General features: G+C 40.4%; 1 protein-coding gene across 1 annotated transcript; it reads left to right on the forward strand.

Moving 5' to 3' along the window:
• The first annotated feature begins 4,107 nt into the window (after positions 1–4,107).
• Positions 4,108–6,028, forward strand: bola1 (bolA family member 1). Its single transcript, XM_031733669.2, has 2 exons — positions 4,108–4,251; positions 5,061–6,028. The coding sequence occupies exon 2, from the start codon at positions 5,082–5,084 to the stop codon at positions 5,532–5,534; it is 453 nt and encodes a 150-aa protein (XP_031589529.1). The 5' UTR covers positions 4,108–4,251; positions 5,061–5,081; the 3' UTR covers positions 5,535–6,028.
• Positions 6,029–19,965: the final 13,937 nt, after the last annotated feature.

The following is a 19,965-nucleotide window of genomic DNA, read 5'->3' on the forward strand; positions in this document are numbered from 1 at the left end:
GGCCCATAGTGCAAAATAAAAAGTCCCCCCCCCCCAATAAATAAATCCATAAACCTCTATTTGAATAATGTTACACATAAATAATTTTCTCTCAATCGTCTCCATCTCCCAACCAAAACAAGTTTGCAGCGAGCTAACATAGCAGCAGTATTTACATCCTGTCACTCTGTCATTTGCACATCATGAGCTTCTCGTCATGTGTAGATGAAGAGTGATGCAGAGTAATACCCTTGGCTGGTGTAGTTCAATAGAAAAACCAAACCAAACAAAAGAAACAGGAAAATATTGCAACATCTCATTTGTAAGCCTATCGTGGACCACAGTCAGCAGCTTTAACCTGGACACATCCAGGGTTCCAGCACAGTCCTCTGTAGGTTTGAGACCCTCTTGGTGTGAGGCAGACACAGTAACCACTGAGACACTGTGCTGCCACCTGAAAATATTGAGTAGCTAGGTCATGATTTCTGGAAAGATGCTATTGTTGATTTTCGGGCACTTGGTGCACGCCAACGCAAGTGTCATCTGATTCTCTTAGGTCAGGACAGGGAACAATGCTTTCCACAACTTACACCAAAACAAGGTGGAACAATAGCACTTTAAGTCAGAGAACAAAAAAACTGTCCCTTAATCTGTCTTTTACTCTTGAAACAAGAAAAAATACAGCTCAATAGTCGGAGAGTACATATTTGAGCTGTTTTAAAGTTCTTCAGGCAAAGTAAAGGAAATGTGATCGCACGAGAGTTATTCATCTTAATTGTTCTTATTTTGGGGCTCGTATGTTCTTTAGGCCTGTTACAGGATTAACTGCATTTCAAAGGGATTGTTATGCTGATGAGAGTGAATTTTGGACATTGTTTGTGTTGTGCTGTATGGTTGAAAGGTAGCCAGATATAACATGAAATTCATCATAGAGAACTCACTGCCAAGGGCTGACTGTCATAAATTCCACACATACAACAGCACAGAGTGTTGGTGAAAAATATTGCCACATTCCCCTGATCCGCAAAATGATTATGATGTGTTCACATTTGCAGTGTTTAAGAAAAACAATCATCGACATGCCAGATTAACAAAAATACAATCCTTTTCTCCAGACTGCCATTTTTTTAGGATAGCAGCCATACGTAGACTCGAGACAGTCGAAAACAACAGACAAACCATTGCACTAAGTGAACACTGTCATACAGGCACAGTGGAGAATCCCTCGATTCCTTCAAGACACATCTGGATGCGGCCTTGCTAGAAGGTGAAGTGAAAGACGAGGTTTAGCAAGAGCACAATGACCAAAATCTACCAAATGACAATTTTGTAATTGTGAACATGAGGTGCTCATGCAACCCCCCCACCACATTTTCCCGTCTCATCGGACCCCTCATCTATGAGTGTGCCATGAGACCACCTCTCAATAATTATTGCCAAATATTTCCTATGCCCTGAGTTTACATATGATACCATTAATTCTCTGTTATACATATGAAGATATGTAAATAAAAATAACTAATGTAACTTATAAGGTAAGCCTTTCAACCAATATTGCAGTCAGTCTTTGCCACCCGTCACATGAAACAAGAACATCTGGACTTTCTCGTCTTTTCACGACTCTCAACAAATCTGACTTTAAGGGTTCAGATGTTCTTGTTGGAAATCTGTAACAAATAACATCTTCAGAAGCCCAAACGGCCAGCGAGCCTGAAAATAAAGTTAGCCAGATCCTCCCTTAAGAGCACACTGATACACAAACGCACATTCATTGCACAAATATAAATGCCAAGCGTTAGCAGTTCTATTCTCTGTATATCGTCCTGTATCACCCATGAAATTAAGAGCAAGGATGTCAAGATAATCATTGTATTTGTTCAGCATGGTACACTGTTAAGACACTAACATGTCTCAGTGACGCAGTTCAGGCTCTGTCCATGTCAAGATTGTCTCTTGTAGATACATATCCTAGCTTATGTTACAGGGTTTTTTCTATAATTAACGTGTGGCCTGAGCAACAGTCAATTGTGAGTGCAAAAAGTTATCAAAGCAATAAGTGTTTGGATATTTGTCTTTTATTCTCTCCTTTGAAGTTATTGGGAATCGGAGCACATTAGCTATACGCTGGCCTTGTCCACTGAAATGCTGGTTGTTGGCTCAATAATGACACAGAAATAAACAGCTGACATTTGTGTGTACTCTCTGAAGCAACCCTAAGTCTTGACGCTTTTGTCAATAAAATTGCATTGCCATTAAATAAATGTAAGGAAGAATTTATCACCCTTGTCACCGTACTGTGCTGTAGAAACTGTAGTTGATTGTAAGTTTAGAAACTGTGGTATCATAAATATTAAACAAAAAGCTGTAAAAAAAAAAAAAAAAAAAAAGCAGTGTAAATGAACAATGCTGTATGTTGTCTTTGATTTTATGTATTTTGTAAATGAGAATGAAACACAAGTAAATACATCAATGTTAAATACCGGTTATAAATCATAATTAGAGTAAATATGGCGGCATCAGTTCTGTTTAAAGGTGTGTGAGATTTTTTTTCTTATATTTTCTCATTGTTGATTTTTGGGTTTACACTTTTCTGTGACCCTTTGGAATCACAATGGATAACAAAGAATCATGATGAATAAACAAATTAAAAGAATTATTTTGTTTTTTATATTACCATTAAGTATAATGGGATATTCACTCGCCGTAGGTACTACTGTTCATTCGCTCATTGCCACAAATATCTAATAGACCAATCAGATGGCAGCAACTGAAAGTATGTAGACAAGATGACCTGCTGAATTTCAGGCTGAACATCAGAATGGGGAAGAAAGGTAACTGACATTTACTTAATACGGCTGTTGGTTCTCAGACCGGCTGGTCTGAGTATCTCCGAAACTGATTGTCTACTGGGATTTTCCCCGTCACAGCCATCTCTAGGATTTACAGACAAAGGTCAAAAGAAGAGGAAAAATATCTAGTGAGCAGCAGTTCTCTGGGCGAAAATGTCCAGAGGTCAGACAGGAATGGCCGGAATGCTGTGAGGTGATAAGAAGGGCAAAATAACTCAGATTACCACTTGTTAAAAGCAAACTATGCAGAAGAGCATCTCTAAACACACAATACATACCTGGAAGCAGATGTGCTACAGCAGCAGCAGAAGACAACACTGGGTTTCATTCCTGCCAAACCAGCTAAGAACAGGAACCTGAGGCTACTATTCTCACTGACTCACCAAAACTGTGCAGTAGAAAATTGGAAGAAAAAAAATTGCTTGGTCTGATGAGTCTCAATTTCTACTGTAACATTGGGATTGTATTGTGGACTGATGATTTCACCTATATTCACTATATTTCCTCCAGTATGTGTCAGAATTTAGAGTAAACAATATAAAAGCATTGATCCACCCTGTTCCATGTGATAGAGCAGGAGATTCACATGAATGAAGAAAGTGACAACTCTGTAGCAACTGTGTGATACTGTCAGGTCAATATAAACCGTAAGGCAGTCAGTAATAATAAGGTTTGGATTTAGTCAGATACACTGCCTGAAACAGGAAAACATAATGCAGGATGATGTGTTATTTGAGAAGATAAGCCCTGATGTTACTCTTCACACCATGCTTAACTTGGACAAATTTGACTACAGAAACTTATGGAACGTCTACATGACTATGGGCTGTTTAATAAAGTATAAATATAAATGCATTAAAAATGGAGTGGATGTGCAAACAATAAATGGCAACAATATACTAGCGATGCATCCAGTATGCCCAAACTCAAGAAGAAGCAGAAGAAATAAAATTGGAAATAAAGGCAACAATACCATTCAAAGAAGAAGAAAACTGTGACGATGTGACAGCAGAGGGGGAAGAAGGGGAAATGATAGACCCTTTTTCAGTTTACATAAAAACATTGGTAAAAGCTTATTTATTTTAGAAATATGAAATCAATGGTAGGCAGAAGGTAATTTTAGGTATTTTATTGAAAAGTCTTATTAATTATGGAATGACAACATTTTTGAGTTTTTCTTTTTTAAGAGAGACAGGAATTCTTCGTCGAGTCTAGGGATGAACTATAAAATGAAGTAGTTAGCTGTGTGTACAAAACCTTCGTGAAACAGGAACTTCCCATCTCCTGCCGCAGATTTGCATTTGGGGGTGTTGTGTATTTACTCCAGCCCAGCAGGTGGCAGTAACACGCTGGATGTCAGCGTCCAAAGCCAAGTAGAACAACGAGATCGACAGCAGCCGCACTGACCATACTTTGCTGGAAGGTTAGTAGTCAGATTTACTTTGGTTAATTATTCTCTTGTCAATTATTATATAGTTATAATATTAAAGACAGAGTGTGCGTGTCTTGTGTGAAAATGATCGGTGTACACACAGCTTCCTTCTCTCCGTAGTTTTTATTATAAAAGCTAGAAATCTCAAGCTAGCAAGCAACGACTTCATGCCACCAAACAAACAGTTACACAACCGTCCTTTCGGCTGGTTTTACATCAGATTACAAACACTTACATACCTTTCCCGCTTTTCTGATACTGGAGGTTGTAAAATACATCCATTCAGCGGACCGTTAATTAGGTACACCTGTATAGTCCTCACAGCTGTCCCATTATCCCCTTTACACGTACCTGTGTAAAGGGGATAATGGGACAGCTGTGAGGTCGTAATTAAGATGCCAGGGTAATGCAATCTTTAAAAATTAAATGCGCATGTGTCATTTTAATCCATGCATGAATGACTGACTGCATGAAGTCGGTTCTGGCGCTGAAACTGATGTCACGGCATCACAGTGGCTAAAGAAAGAGCCTCCTCACCAAGCTAACAGATATTTTCCTGTTATATGGTGAATCGAAAGCATCCTAACCCAGACATAATGACACAATACCCCAATTCTAATTTTTTCTGAGAGATAATTTGTGCCTCAACAGAAGAAGATATCTGTTTATGGACATCGACTAAAACTGCTTTTCACCCCAGCTGAACCCCTGAACATGTCCTTACTTGATCCTCCAGATGTTGTCCCGAACACAACTATGTCACATTACCTAACATGTCACATGTTTTTATACCTTCCTAGTTGGTCAACTGCTACAGCTTGATGCTTCCCAGCGTCCTCCGCTGTGCTCGGCCCATATCTTCCCATCCTGCTTTAACCCGTCCCTTTGTCCACTTCAGACCACATATGGACCCAGACCCCAGCCGGCCCGTTCAACGGGCTATCACAACCAAACTGACCGACGCGCTGAAGCCAGACCACTTAGAAGTCCACAATGAAAGTCACATGCACGCTGTGCCCCCCGGTTCGGAATCCCATTTCCGTGTCCTTGTTGTCAGCTCCAAATTTGAGGGCCTGCCGCTGATTCAGCGTCACCGTCTGGTTAACGAAACTTTGAAGGAGGAGTTAAGTAGCTGTGTTCATGCACTGGCGATCCAAGCAAAGACTCCTGAGCAGTGGCAAAGTAACCCTACCGTGGCTAAGAGTCCGCCCTGCATGGGAGGTTCGAAAGGTGATCACACAGTGGAGGAGAAATTAAAGGCTGGGCGAGAATGACGTGTTGGACTGTGAAGTAGTTTCACTCGTGCTGAGGGACTGAAATGTGAAGACTACAGGAAAATACTTGACAAGTATAAAGAGCAGCATTTCCTCTTTTATTTGGATATCATTTTGTTATGGCCTTATTTCTAAATCTTTTCTTTAATTCATTAATAATACAAAATTTGGTTCTGAATGGTTCTGTTGTTATAAAACTGCATATAGATTATCTGATTTTAGATGGTCACAGGTGTTTTTATCATCCAGGTGCTGCATGAATACAATACAGGGATGCACTCTTCTTCTGGAAGCTACTGTATGGTTTTATTTTTGTTTGATTTGTGCTCATAGCGTTTAGTGATTTTTAGAGCCAGTAGAAATCTAAATTTCAGGAAAACCCCTGTTTGTCTATATACTTGCATTTACTTAGTCACCTCTTAGAACAAGGCAATGCTTGCATTTCTGTGAGTGACAATAAAAAGTAATATTACAGTTCCATTTGTGAGACTTGATAATTAAAAGTTTGAATGAAGTTATTCAAGTAGGTAGAATATTTATTAACATTTTAGTCTTGTACTGTGTGTGAAATGACCCCTGAGTATTGGGGATAATACTTGAGTGCAGTTTAGTGTTTCTTACTATTAAGTCTGAAGAAACAGGTCTTCTGTGTTTGCTCAGCCATTAAGTTACAGTTTTCCAGAGTGGTATATTACAAAGTGGGTACAAAAAGGCAGTTTTTCTTTGTGTTGGAAGGCTCAACATCTGAAACCCCAGTAAGAAATGGGGTAAAGTCAGGGTTGTCTGTGCGCCTTCAAGCAAACGGTAGCTATATCAGGTGCTTCTCAGGTCAAGCAGTTCTGGCAGGGTGAACTGTGAAGTGTTTGGGGCTATACTCTCTGCTCAGATGCAGCAAAATGCTGCAAAACCAGTTGGATAGAGCTTCACAGTGCAACTGTATAATGAAGCAAACTGCAAAAGCAAACCAAGAATTACTTAAGGCAAAAATGGGATCTCTGCCCACCACTACATGTTTTCAGTTATTAAATGCAAAACTGAATGCAGAAAGGTTGTTCGTCCAAGTATTAAACACAACCAAATGTTTCAAACGTGTACATTTTAGCCTCTGAAAATTGGGGCCTGTGTGTAAAAATGTCTGCAATTCTAAAATAGTTCGTTCAATACTTTTTTTTTTTTTTTTTTTTAACTCTTTAATTAAACCTGAAAGTCTGCAGTTCAGTTACAGAAGAGAAGAAGTTATTGTCTAAATAACTCATGAGATGCTGCTGGTGTTTAGGGAGATGATGGCAGTGTTGTTGTTGCAACGCTAGAGGGCAGTATGTGTGAACAAATCGGGTCATTTGAATGGCTAAATTAAAAAAAAAACAAAACCCGTTGACCTAATGTTGAATATCAGTTTTTGTGGTGCTTTTTAATTTTCTCCTTATAATTATGCATGTAGTGATATTAAAAACACAAACTGGTGTAATGGACAAATCCCAGGACTAAGCTAAGAGAAGCTTATTAACAAAGTACACTCTAAGACAAAAATGTGTTTGTGTATTGAAATAAGAATTATTTTATTGCTAATTTGTAATTTATAAGATGTATTTTGAATTACAATTAATGTGTTTTTGTTCCACGAGTTTCACATTGAACTTTTACACAAAAAGTACAAAATGGAGTTTCTGCTTGTTCTCAGGATGACGCATGCTTTACAGTCAGTTTGCGTGCGCTGTACATGGGTGGGCGTCTATTTTTGAGTTGTGTCACTGTAAAGGTCTTCCTGTCCTGCCCTCAACCCTGATGATGGCCAAAAATCACCTCTCACGCCTGCGAAGGAGATAAGACAAGAAAAATAACTGGAGGGAGTCTGACTCAACACAAGGTTTCATTCATCTGAAAGATTCATTTGAGTTTTGTTCAGATTACATGTTAGACAAAAGCAGCAATGCCAAGCGGATATCACAGAGCCAAAGCAAGCTTTAAACGCTGTGCTGCAAAGCTGTTCAAAGTTATTGTTAGCTCAAGACAAGTTACTGAACTCAGGCCTTTGGTGGAATGTGGTGTCACCTCAAGGTAACGCGTGTCATCTTCTACAATCATCCCCTGCCTGGAGTTGACAGCCTGTCAGGCCGCACAAAAGGCTCCGGTGAGGAAGGTGAACAGCTGGTGTCACTGGTTTGGAAAAAGGAAAAACAGAAACAACCACTTTATGACCCCTGCTTGCCTATTAGAGTCAGACCTAAGGGTGCAAGAAATGAAGCTGGGGCTGTGAGAGAAAGCCGTACGTTGGGCCGCACGGCCCCGGGACCTGCAGACTGTCTCTGCCGATGAGATTTATTGGTCACAATTCCAGGTGCTGCTATGTATGGAGAGGGAAAGACATCAAGGATGATGAGGTGGAGTGCAGGGACTTGTCTTGCACTTAAAAGGTTGGACTGTTTTACATGCGTTTGTAGTACGTCACCTATTCAGCCGTAGCAGTTATACGGGAAAATAATAGGGTTGCTCGGTCACTGTTTTGGCCAGAGGTGCAGTTCTAACTGCTTTTATTCTGTTGGCGCTCTCATATTTTTAAGTGTATCCAGAGATCAGTAATTTAGCTTTCACTGAAATGGCTGGTCATTAAATAATTGGGTCAACTAGCTCAGCTAGGAAAACTAAAATTTAAGAGTTGCCTGTAGCAGTACAATTAATGTCCAGTCAGATGGAGACTCCGCTCATGGTTGTTTGGAAGGTGACAGGTCAGTGAGAGTGAGCGTTCATTACCTCATCAGTTTAAAAAAAAAAAAAATCTTTTTACTTTTTACTTATTTTGTTTTCTTCTTCTTTTTTTTTTCTTTCTTGCTGAATTTAATCTTTACAGTCAGGTTGGCACATTTGTTCTATAAACCTATTAGGATAGTCTAGTATTTTTCCCACAATTTTTTTTTTTGCCAAAAGCTAAAAATGCTGAAGTCGAGACATCAAAAGAAAGAGACATGTCACTCAAAGAATCCTGTAACTTCCAACTGAGAAATGTCTTTTGTTCTTTTGATCCAAAATAAAACAATTAAAGCAGTTTTTATTTTTAGCTGATTATTCCACAGCTGTTCTTTTTATGTCTTTTACACCTTTAAAATTAAGTTAATTATTAAATGCTTCAAAATAAGCTATAAGAGGTGTTTCAAGGTGGCTGCTGACTGGCTAGAGTTTATAAAAGGGCTTGATTGACATCTCAAGTTAATGTAAACAGGTAGTTTCATGAGCAGTATTTTATTCTATTACTTACAAAAGGCCAGTTAAACACCAACTTTGCTAAATATGCAAGGTGTATCTTATGTATTAATTTCTGCAGGTACTCGTCTATCAGAAATTCACTGTAAAGCTATGGTTTTGATATGATGTAATTGACTATAGTTTACCATAAGGAATTTCTATTATTGTTGAAAATGGGGTTCATTCTTCCCTTGTATCAGCTCATTCTCACACAGAACTACTGTTCAGTAGATGTATACCATGCCTCTTCCATCATCTCCAGACTCCAGCAGTGATGGATCTGTCTCCGGTCTCAGATCTGGCCCGCGTGGCCTGGAGGGTGCACCAGGTCAGTGGGAACCCACCTTGGCAGTTCTGTTTCTGCGTCAGAGGCCTGGGACAGATGGTGCCAGCCTGGGCTGGGACCCCGGGCAGGGCAGGGTTCCCGCGATGAACAGTCGCTGATTTACGCTGCGGCTCCGGACCAAGGGCTGGAGTGCAGGGGGCTCCCTTTGCACAGCTGACCCTGGCTGGCCGCAGGGTCATCCCTCGGTAGGGACAGAGAGGGGGGAGGTGGGGTGGGTACGACAAATGGGTGTCTGAGAAAGGGTGGTTTGTCTGTCTCGAGGGACTGGCGTCTTCTTTTGGCCCCCTGGGCAGCTGCAGGATCTGTGCAGCATGTGTGGAGGAAGAGTCGCCTGTTAAACACATTTCATTTAAACCCCTCTAAGAACAACACTCATTACATTTACTGCCTTTAATGCCAAACCCGGTGTACTGCACAGTACCAATAGCTCAACAAAAGCAGCCACTTTGGTCCTTTAGTCTTTGGTGTTAATTGGAACAAGTCTATATCACAGACTCAATATTAGCAAAAAGGTCTCAAAATGATCAGTCCTACTTACAATTTAATAATTACTGAATTACTTTTATGAGCTCCCACGCTCCTCTGGTGATTAATCTTTAGCTTGTTTCATGTTGTAAAAAAAGAAAAGAAAAAAAGAGTTGAACTAAAGGTGATGGTAATAGGCTATTAAGGCTTTTTAATTGGAAAGCCCCCACCCTCACCAACTCGCTCTCACACCACACCGCTGACTAATGAAATCAGTGAATAGCTGCCTTGAAAGGAAAGGACAAAAGCAGAGATAGGGAGAAGACAATATCTTTGTGTGGGAGAATTAGTTACACTCAGTAGTCTAAGTATTCAAAGTGCAGAAAAAAAAAAAAGATTTGGGGGGTGGAGGAGGATTAAGAGAAAAGTCTACACAGGTGGGTTGCAGGGAGGGAGGAGGGGTCACATGACAGCACATTACCTCGTTTGATAAACAACAGCCGGGGCCCACAGGAAGGAGGAAGGGAGTTATTTTATAGGCGGAATTAACTGCTTCACCACATCAGGTATTCATTATGGTAAATCTCCCAGGTGTGCTGTACATGCAAGTAAAAGCAAACAACTTAGGAGGTTGGACTGGATGCAAAACAACTTGTGCTGATAGGTGCAAGGTTTGCTGAATGAACTGCTTCCTAATCACAGCTGAAGTGTTAAATGTGATTTCGAGAAACAACCCCCTCCCTCCCCATCCTTTTATTGTACAAGCACTCACTGCCGTTTGTGCACCCTCATTATTGCCAAATGTTTAAGACCGTGCCAAAAGTTACATGTAATTTACTAGATGAATGACATAAAGTCATTAAAGCACTCATGTACATAAGCAAAACCACATTTTATGTTACAATAGAGAGAAGTGTTACTAGTTGGCTACAGATGGTGATTATTTATAATAGATAACTAAAAATATTGGCTTGAAAAGTATAAAATAATCCAATCAAAAAAGAATAAATAACTGAAAGTAACAGATGAAATTTTAATTTCATCTGTCCTGCATTTGCGAGCTGGGCGGTTTTCCATTGCTTTGCTGGTGGCTTGGAAACTACAGATGTGAATCTGACTGAGAAACTGAGTACACTGCACACTCATATGGAAAACTCTTCACAAGATAACCCACCCTAAATTAAAGCCTGTTTAATACTCTTTTTTTTTACTTTAATGGGAGCAGTAATGTAAAAAATAAACATTATGTTGTATTCAGTAAGACTTAAAACTAATGATTGAGACCATAAACTCATCAGAAAAATGTTTACTGAGGTCATAGAAGGAGGGATGTACTACCAACAAAGTTCAACAAAGCAGACTCTCCTTTTGTCTATCGTGGTCGACAAAACCTAAAACCCAAGTCACAAGTTTCACGTTGGTGGTTATTGACTTTGTCTTCTTACCCAGGCTTTCTATTTCAGGCTGTGTGCACGTTCACATAAAAAGGGGCGTGTGTGAGTTCTGCCTACTCCGATCAGTGACATTATCCGCAATTATGATGAAATATATGAAGACCACAGAGAATGTAACAATGAAATGCAATACTGTTGCAAATATGAGAAGAGATCAATGCAGCAGAAAATTACTGATCTGGTGTTTTAGTGGACAGAACGGTAAAAACAACAGTTTAATTGCAGTTAACTATTTTAGCATTGAGTGCACTCTAAGTGGTGACAGCTGCTCATTACAACTCTGAAACTTTAAACTGGTTACATTTAAACATGAAAGGTTACTGTTTCTTAACCTAATAAGGGAAACATGGAAATTGCTTTGTAACTTTGTAACTTTACATTTATTTAAAAAAGGAAACCAATAAAAAAACACTTCATTTGTGACATTTGTGAGGTACGGCTCAACTTGAACATATAAAACATTTTCATCCAGCGGGAGGTTGTACATGTACATATTGGAAAAAAAAAAAATTTAAATCACGGTTGACCCGGCTGATTTTAAACCAAAACTGAACATAATCCGCTCCGGACCAAGTTTATCAAAAGTTACCATGGAGACTAACTTGTCTCACTAACCCACTAATATTGCTAACTGAAAAGAATGTAGGTTTAAAGCACCTTAACATTATATAACATTTACATAAAGTCTTTGGTTGTAACTAATTTCAAAAATCACGCTTTTGTCCCCCCCCCCCAAAGACAAAATTTAATTTTCCATGAATTAAAAGGTTCATCATTCATCTGGGCTTGACTGACAAAATGTGTGACAAATCAGCTGACAGCTAGGGCGAAGAGAAAAACAAGAGAAGAAGAGAAAGAGTAATGTCTGTATCTTCACTGACGTGTGACACCCTTTTTCCTTACTCTGTTTTTAGTTCCCAGTGTAGAGCTCAGTCAATCACATGATCACAGCAGTAAGTCATGGGAGTTTTTCCTGGGGGTGTTAAAGCATGGGGCTGGTTAGGCTAGTTTTTGGGCCAGAGTGCACAGGCCAATGCCTTAGCCCTAAGCCCTGTGCACTCAGTAACTGACACGCATGCAGCTCCCCTTCCCTCCCCTCCAGGGCACTAACCAGAGGAGTGTGCATGTCAAGACAGATGGGTCACAGATAAGACTCTTTCAAGGCCTTCTCTTGCGACTCACTCATTACCCTCTCCCAGCTCTCCCTCAACCTTTTTGCTCAACATCTGTGATCTTCCTACTCCTACTCACAGACTTCAAACCTGTGTCTCATTCCTGTTGCACCCCACTTGCTGTCAATCACATCATTTTCAGTGCAAGTCGTGACCCAGTTCGCACACTTGGGCTAGTTGCTCCTTGCCTCAAGTGGCTTTCTCCTCATAAACTTATTTTGACCTCTCTTTATCAGCTTTCATTCAGCATTTTAAAGAGTGCCTCTTAATGCTGAGCTGAACATGCTTCGTGTTCCCTCTTCACTCAGCCTCTCCGGGGTTCCCAGGTATTCATGACTGAACCCTGACACAAGACTTTCTTTGCCTCTCTTTCCCACCCCATTCTTTTGCACTATGTCTGAAGGAGGGTTGCATTCACTTAACCCCCTGGAGTACTCTATACTCTATATGATCATGTTTATATCTCATACACAGCCTGAAGCTATTATCATATCACCATATTATATTATCACCTCTCCCTTTGGGTATTACTCAGTGCTTATGTTTTTAGTCAAGAGGTTGTAAGTTATTCAAACACCAGTGTTTAGAATATTTTGTGGGATTTGAGTGACAGCCGGTGTGTAAGAACGTTCAGCAGACCAACAAAGCTCATGATATTCACACAGCTGCTTTTATATTTGCTGCAGAAAGACTCATAAACCTGTGCTCATAAAGCTCCACTCCAATAAGTTTATCATCATAAAACCAGAGTGAGAGTTAACAGACACTGATCACATTTATGGCTCAGCTCCAAATATCATAAACGGAACTGATCAGCATCGGGTTTTCTCTTGTGGTCAGTGGTGTCACTCTGCACCTGCTGCACACTAGTTTTCGATGATGGACGTATGCATTAACAGCGCTAGGAGTATGTAGGGATGTCTGTTGGACAGCCGGTCTACTGCTTTGGCTGAAAATATCTGTAAGTACTGAGTGGGTGGTTGGCACAGTGGTAGCTGTGTAGTTTTCCTCCACAATCCAAAGACATGGATGTTAGCTTAGTTGGTCACTGTAAATTAATTCAATGTGATTCAATTTTATTTATAAAATGCCAAATCAAAGCAACAGTCACCTCAAGGCACCTTATATACAGAGAAACCCCAACAGTCAGATTAAATTTGATTCTGGATTTAACTGGGAGGAAATGAAGAAAAAACAATATGAGAGAAATATGCGGATTACTGGCACGGAAGTTGCCTCGAATGCTTGTTTGTTTCTGTGTTGTTTGCCTGTGATGGGTTGGTGACCTGTCCATTATCAGCTGTGTTAGAGACCATGGCCTTGTGACCCTTGTTAGATAAGTTTTAGAACAACAGATAACTGACTCTTGGATGCCACAACAGAGTGCTGCAGAGGTAGTGCAACCTATGTTAATATCACTCTGGTTCACTCAAAAAAGCCAGTATTTTCAAATAATAAGCTCTTTTTGAGCAGGCGTTGCAGATAAAAGTCTGTGTGGACAGCAAAACAAGAAACCCATTTGCTGAAATCCAATCTCGGATCCATCAGCTACAGTCTGAGTAGGATTCATAAATAATAGCCAGCAGGCGGAGCAGGACGTCTTAAACCTGATATCCACTATTTGGAATGGGGACACACGGACATACAATGCAGACTTTATCTTTATTATCAGACAGAGTTGTGTATCAGAGCATGAGTTTTGGACCCAACATTAAATTTTCTTTAACTGGAATCTTCACTGTATAAAATCATATAATGTCAAATTACACACATTTGAGAATAGCCAAAATAACTGTTAAGTAAATAGAGAGTGGGTCTAATGTTTCCTGCCTGCCTTCTGCACACTCTACCCAGACAGTGTCAGGACTCAGACACAAAACACTGAAATAAAAGTTCAACAGATTTATTGCAGGGATGGAGAATAAACAGGTATTGCAAGGCAGCATTTTCAGAGCAGATGGTCCACTGAAACACTCTGTTTATTTTTGGATAGTGTGGTAGTGGAGAGCAAGAAGAGAGAATGGGGGAAGACATACAACAAAGGGCTCCAGGCCGGACTCAAACTGTTGCATTTCAGCCTTGAGACATAACTGTCTGCTCAGTCCACGAGCTAAACTGGCACCCTGCTTTCAGATTCTTGTTCTCATGGTTTCACAGAGGTATGCCAGGTTAGCTCAAGGTAAGCAAACCCAATCAGAGAGCCCATACAGACCATAGAAGTCAAACAACACTATCACAGTAGCGACAATGAGGCATTTCTTTAGACTTGAGTAGCAGGTAGGTTAATGACCAATTGTACACAGGTGACTTGATTGCAAACAGCTTTCAGGTGTGTCAGATAGAAGTGCAGGGAAATCCTGCATCTGAAAGGCAGCATAATCCCATAATGCACACTGACAGGAGAGAGAGGGAGAGAAAAAACAAAGTCAAAGGACAGAAACGGCAGGTTGGCATCAAGGACCAGAGGACCACAACAGGCATAGCCCAAACCAGGCAAAGATTTTCCAATAGTGGTATCCTGAGCTTCTGCTACATGTTCCATAGACACTCTTTGTGATTGTAAATTTTCCTGAAAAGTTTTTCAGAAGGAGTTGTGCAGTAAACAAACAAATAAAAAACAGAAAAAGCACCAAAAAAAGGTATCTGCTTCATTCAGGTTGTCAGTTGTGGTGTAAAATAAATTGCATTTGGTTTGTCTTTGCCACAAATTTATAAAAAGCATTGGACACAACCCCCTAAATTTAATGTCACTGCATTGGAAATAGATTTGCAAAGCTGTTTCATCATCTGACAATCTGTTTTGCAGAAGGATCTGGACAGATTAAGTGCAGCCTCAGAAAACCAGTGGTGTGCCTTTCACGCTTTCATTTTGATTCCAACTGAAAACAGCCAGCTGTTGTAATCTCCTAAAAACATGCAACACTTTTGTAGTTTTTCAATCACGTCTAAAGAGGATGCCCCCTCTATGGGGTATCTTTAACTTCTATAATATCCCATAAGCGATATTGTTAAGGCTGCAGCTCAGGTCAAAGGGGTCAGCCATACGCAAGGCCAGCAAGCACAGGGTTAATCTTGGCTCTTCCAGATGTACTCACCAACTCAAAGGACCTGCAAACGTTGTGGTTGGACTTCCACAGAACGTGATCTATTGTTCGTCTGTCAGCTGCTCCGTGATATATTCTATCCTACTCTCGTGGACAAAACATATCTGAGCGATTATACAAGTGAGCCCATTTGCCCTGCAACAACGGCAGCCCGGTGACTGTGGACACCAGGCAGCTTGACCTCAGGGTCTCGCGCTTCTTTGTTTCCTTTGACCTATGTTTCTTTTACCCCCCTCTGAACCTAAAACCTCTGTCCTTCCAGTCCCCCCCCCACCTCTATTCCATGCCCTTTTCTCCCACAGACTCTTCACACACATACAAATAAAGAAATGGGGCCCCCTCCAGTTTATTTTATTAGCACTTTGAAACCCGGGCCTTTTACAGGGGAACGGAGGGAAAAATAATAGGAAAGAGGTTTAATTAGGAGAGTTATTAGGGCTCAAATAAAACAACAGGGTCAGGGGGAAGTGCTGGGTCAAATAGGAGTGTGTGGGCTTTGATATGAGGACTTTGTCATCTTTGGGTTTGATCCTCATATCCACAGAAAAAGGAAGGGGAACACTGAAGACCTGAAGAGTGTCTTAAGGAATGGGCACACTTTCTCTGAAGTGTTAGCAAGACCACAGGCAATTCCTTTATGAATCCAAAGTGAGAATGTGAATGAAGGAGTTGCACACTTTCTACTCTCTGAGGACTTACATTGTTCCTACAAAAGGATGGCTGCTCGCCACATAAAGCAGTATGTACAGTTTCAGCTGTGTGTCTGTGTATACATATGTGTTTGTTCAGTACCAGGTGTGCCGTCCCCTTCCTTTGTGATCAGCCCATCTGTGGATTGCGACATGGAAACCCCTGCAATTTCCTTTACTCAACTCTTTACCGGCTTCCGACTCCCTGAGCGTACTATCCCCTTCTGTCCCCCTTCTCGCGTTCCCTCTCCTCCATTTCCCCTTCCCCTCTTCCTCTCCTCTCGAGTGGCCGCTCCCTTCGGCTTTCTCGCTGTTTACCAAACATACCAACTGCCTCCTCCTCCCTCTTCCCTTGCTCCTGCACATGCATGTCTTTGTTTGCGCTCATCTGAGTAGAAAATGCTTTCCAACTATTGGCGCGGCTGCAGTGTGAGACAGAAAGCCTTAAGTGGTGCTTGCTGGGGGGAAAATCGTGGGCTCTGGATGCTGCTGAGTGCTAAGACACTCCATCCACCTCCTCCAAGGGTGTGGAGGGGTGAGGGAGGGTGAGAAAGGATGATGCAGAGGAGGGGAATCCCCAGAGCTTGGCACAAAGAGAGCCTGCACTGTGATCAGTGAAGTCTTAACACCATATCATCAGAGGCAGACAAAGAACATGATGAATATATTGCAAAACTTTGTGCACAGTTTGTTTTTCAAACCATGGCTTCTTGCCACTTTGCATCACAGATGAAACAGTCCAAACATTTCTGAGGTAAGAAATTGATCTGTATGAGTTTTATATATGTATATATATCTATATATAGATATTGGTATATCAATCTTTCTGCTTTTTCCCAGTAGTGGTGTGTTTTTAAAGGAAGCATTCTGTATCTAATTTTATGTGAGCTTTATAGCTTGTCCCCACATGTGAAATCATATGACAAATCCCTAGAGATTTGGATTAAAAAGGAAACAATGCATTTCCCAGAATTCTGTAAGCGGTACAATATTCGGCGCAAAGGGATTAAACCTTTATCTCTAAACTTTTGCATCAGTCACAGTCAGATGTCGTCGCCAAAGAGCCCTGCAGATGGGATGATGAGCGTGTTGCTCGGTGAGATGTAGGTATTATAAGTGGCTTGCTCCAGGATGACCAAGTAGGTCAAGAGAATCAAGGCGGGAGTGAAGGGGCTCACAAAGCTGTGAGGGGAAGGTCAAGCGTGAAATCCCTCCCTCCTTGCCGCTGTGACCCCCCAGGGAGGATCTGTGGACAAGCAGTGAGGTTTGTGCTTTTGTAGCTGTACTGATGTGGCAGTAGTGCCAGCCAGGCAGTCTTGAAAAATCCATGTTACATAAGTTAAACTACCTGAAGGACCTATTTAGTGGTACAAAACAACCTTGACAAGGTTGTTTTTAATAAAGTCCTTTCCTTCTTTCACAGTTTAAAGTGCTCAGTGCTTTGCTGTATCAGCAGCAGCTATTTTCAAATGCAAGAACAAAGGAGTATCTCGTGAGAGGGCTGTCCAGCTGACCTTTAACGCAGAAATGCCTTTAAGTGTAGCAGGTGCATTTATTGGAGCACAGATACTCCAGGTAGGCAGTCCTGAAATGTAGGCTAGAGTAAAGTGAAACATTCAGCTTTATACAAGTATGTGGGTGTTGGCCCCGTGGTTATGTGTGAAGTGGAAGAAAGTGTTTGAAGAAGCAAATGTTGCATTTACTTACTGTCTATTAATGAAAGTGATATATTGATATACTTATATTTAAATTAATAAAAAAGACAGTCACAATCCTACGTTTATCACAGCTTTAAATCCATTTAATTAGAATCAAGAGTTTCAGCTCAGGTGCCAATGACTCGGATATTCTTTGTGATTGACAGATGGTATCTGTTTTATTTAAACCTGTGACATGTTCAGTCTGTCCTTATTTTAGCTGTTGAACTGTGATCTATAGGCCAAAGCCTCATAAAAAATCAAATGAGCCTGACAAGGTATTTAAAAAAGATTTCCAAGTTATTTTAATAAATAATTCCACTTTTATAAAGGTAAAATACAGGTGGCAGAAATTTCAAGCAACATGCCAGTTAAACATGTGTAGCAATTTCAACCTTAGAGTAAATAAAATGTTCAAGAACCCCAACAGCATCTTCACAGAATCTCTGCAGCTACTGGTGCATCCATATGCAATCAGAAAGAGTTTTACAAATTTGATTTTCATTTAATAAATTACTGATAAGATCATGTTACTTTTGGTTGTATTCAGTTTTCTTTATCTGGCAAGATTTCTGCTTCTTGTTCAAATATAGCTTCTTTTTCATATGACTGTATATATAAGATACACATACAGGAAAATGCATGCAGGTACTTCATCTTCCACCAGCCAGATTGTGTTAGCATGCACTGCTGCCTCCATGTCCATATTTCATAAATGTTTTTACCGTTGAAACTGTTAGTTTACAGGTGTTAATTAAGAATTTATTAATAATTTATTAAGAATTAAGAGTCACTAACAGAGCAATTAAAGTTGCAAAATATGTAAAAGAAAACAAAACAACAACGGTGGGCTCATTGTATTTTAATTAACACTGTTGCTGCTTTGCAATATCATATTGTCTGCAGTAACACCGGTGCATTAAAGTGCTTTATAATGATGTCAGTTATATAGGGGTACCATGTCTTGATGATCCCTAATACGCACCACAATAAAAGCAACAAACCCAAGCATGTCTGACAGCGAGAGCTGTATCAGGTCCGGATGGTAAAAAAAAAAAGAAAAAAAAGAAAGAAAAAAGATTCAATAACCTCCAAACCAGCACAATGTTTTCAAATTATGAAAAAAAACCTGTCTCTGCTAAACATGGAGACAACATACTTGTTTCATGCATGCAGTGGGCGATATGAGCAGCTGGTGATGGTCTGAAAGCAAACAAATGACTCACCCGAGGAGGCAGTTTTTGGTGGAGCCTGTGATATTCGTGCTCGACATGACAGCAGATGGAAATTACTGATGTGATTACATGGTGGAAAAGCAGAGCCCTAGAAAAAACAATTTCAGTATTATTTTATTATTATTAATTATAGTTTTATTATTTATGTGACAATATTGTGCAGGGTCCTGAAGAATTGCATGGTTAAGTCACTTTTATGTTAGACTGAAGGCTTAAGCAGTTAATTTGTACTTTTACTTGAAATTTACAAGGAAAACACTACAAAGATTTGGCTTCTGCTGTGTCACTATGATTGCACCACAATTCTACTACTGGCAATTTGTGGCAAAAAGATCCACAATTTGAAATATTCTGTCAACAATGACAGAAGCTCATTGGAAAAGAAGGATGGAAAGTCCCTTTCATTTTGTTTTCACTAATAAAAGCTGTTGCCTCCAAGCTGCAATCACTTTATCAACAGAAATATCAAATACAGCAAATTTCCTTAAAATTGTTATATTGTTATATAATTTGGAGGTTATATTATCCAACCCTACATCAGGCCCCTTGGAGTGACTGACGAGCTGGACAAGTACTCACTGAAAGCATGATTGATTAATGGATTACATACGTTCATAACTATACTAGAAACAATAAATACTAAATAATTTTCCCACAGTGTGTTATGGTTGATGCCTGATCTGTGAGTAAATTAGGTTATCTTATTACAAAGTGGTGCCTTTGATGTATTTTGTGTTGAGTATATGTGTGTAGGTGTGTCACTGTGTGAGGAAGAGTCCTTCTTGTGTGCCCTGCAGTCAGATTGCTTATCCTGTCATACCCTGTTGCCTTCATGTCACTCCTGCACGGTGCCTGCTTTTCTCACTCTCTCTCCATCTCAACAACCAGCAGCAGAGAGACACAACCGACCTGTCCAGGGTTTGCCCTGCGAAGATTGGCGACCTGTGCAGGGTTTGCCCTGCCTCTCACCGTATGGTAGCTGAGACAGGCTCCAGCCCCTCTGCAACCCTGTTAATGATGAGTGGAAGA

Source organism: Oreochromis aureus, linkage group 11 (genome assembly GCF_013358895.1).
Source record: "Oreochromis aureus strain Israel breed Guangdong linkage group 11, ZZ_aureus, whole genome shotgun sequence".
NCBI lineage: Eukaryota > Metazoa > Chordata > Actinopteri > Cichliformes > Cichlidae > Oreochromis > Oreochromis aureus.

What these genes read in the sequence shown, in the direction of transcription:
- bola1 (XM_031733669.2), top strand. Translation starts at nt 5,082, where the DNA reads ATGCTTCCCAGCGTCCTCCGCTGTGCTCGGCCCATATCTTCCCATCCT.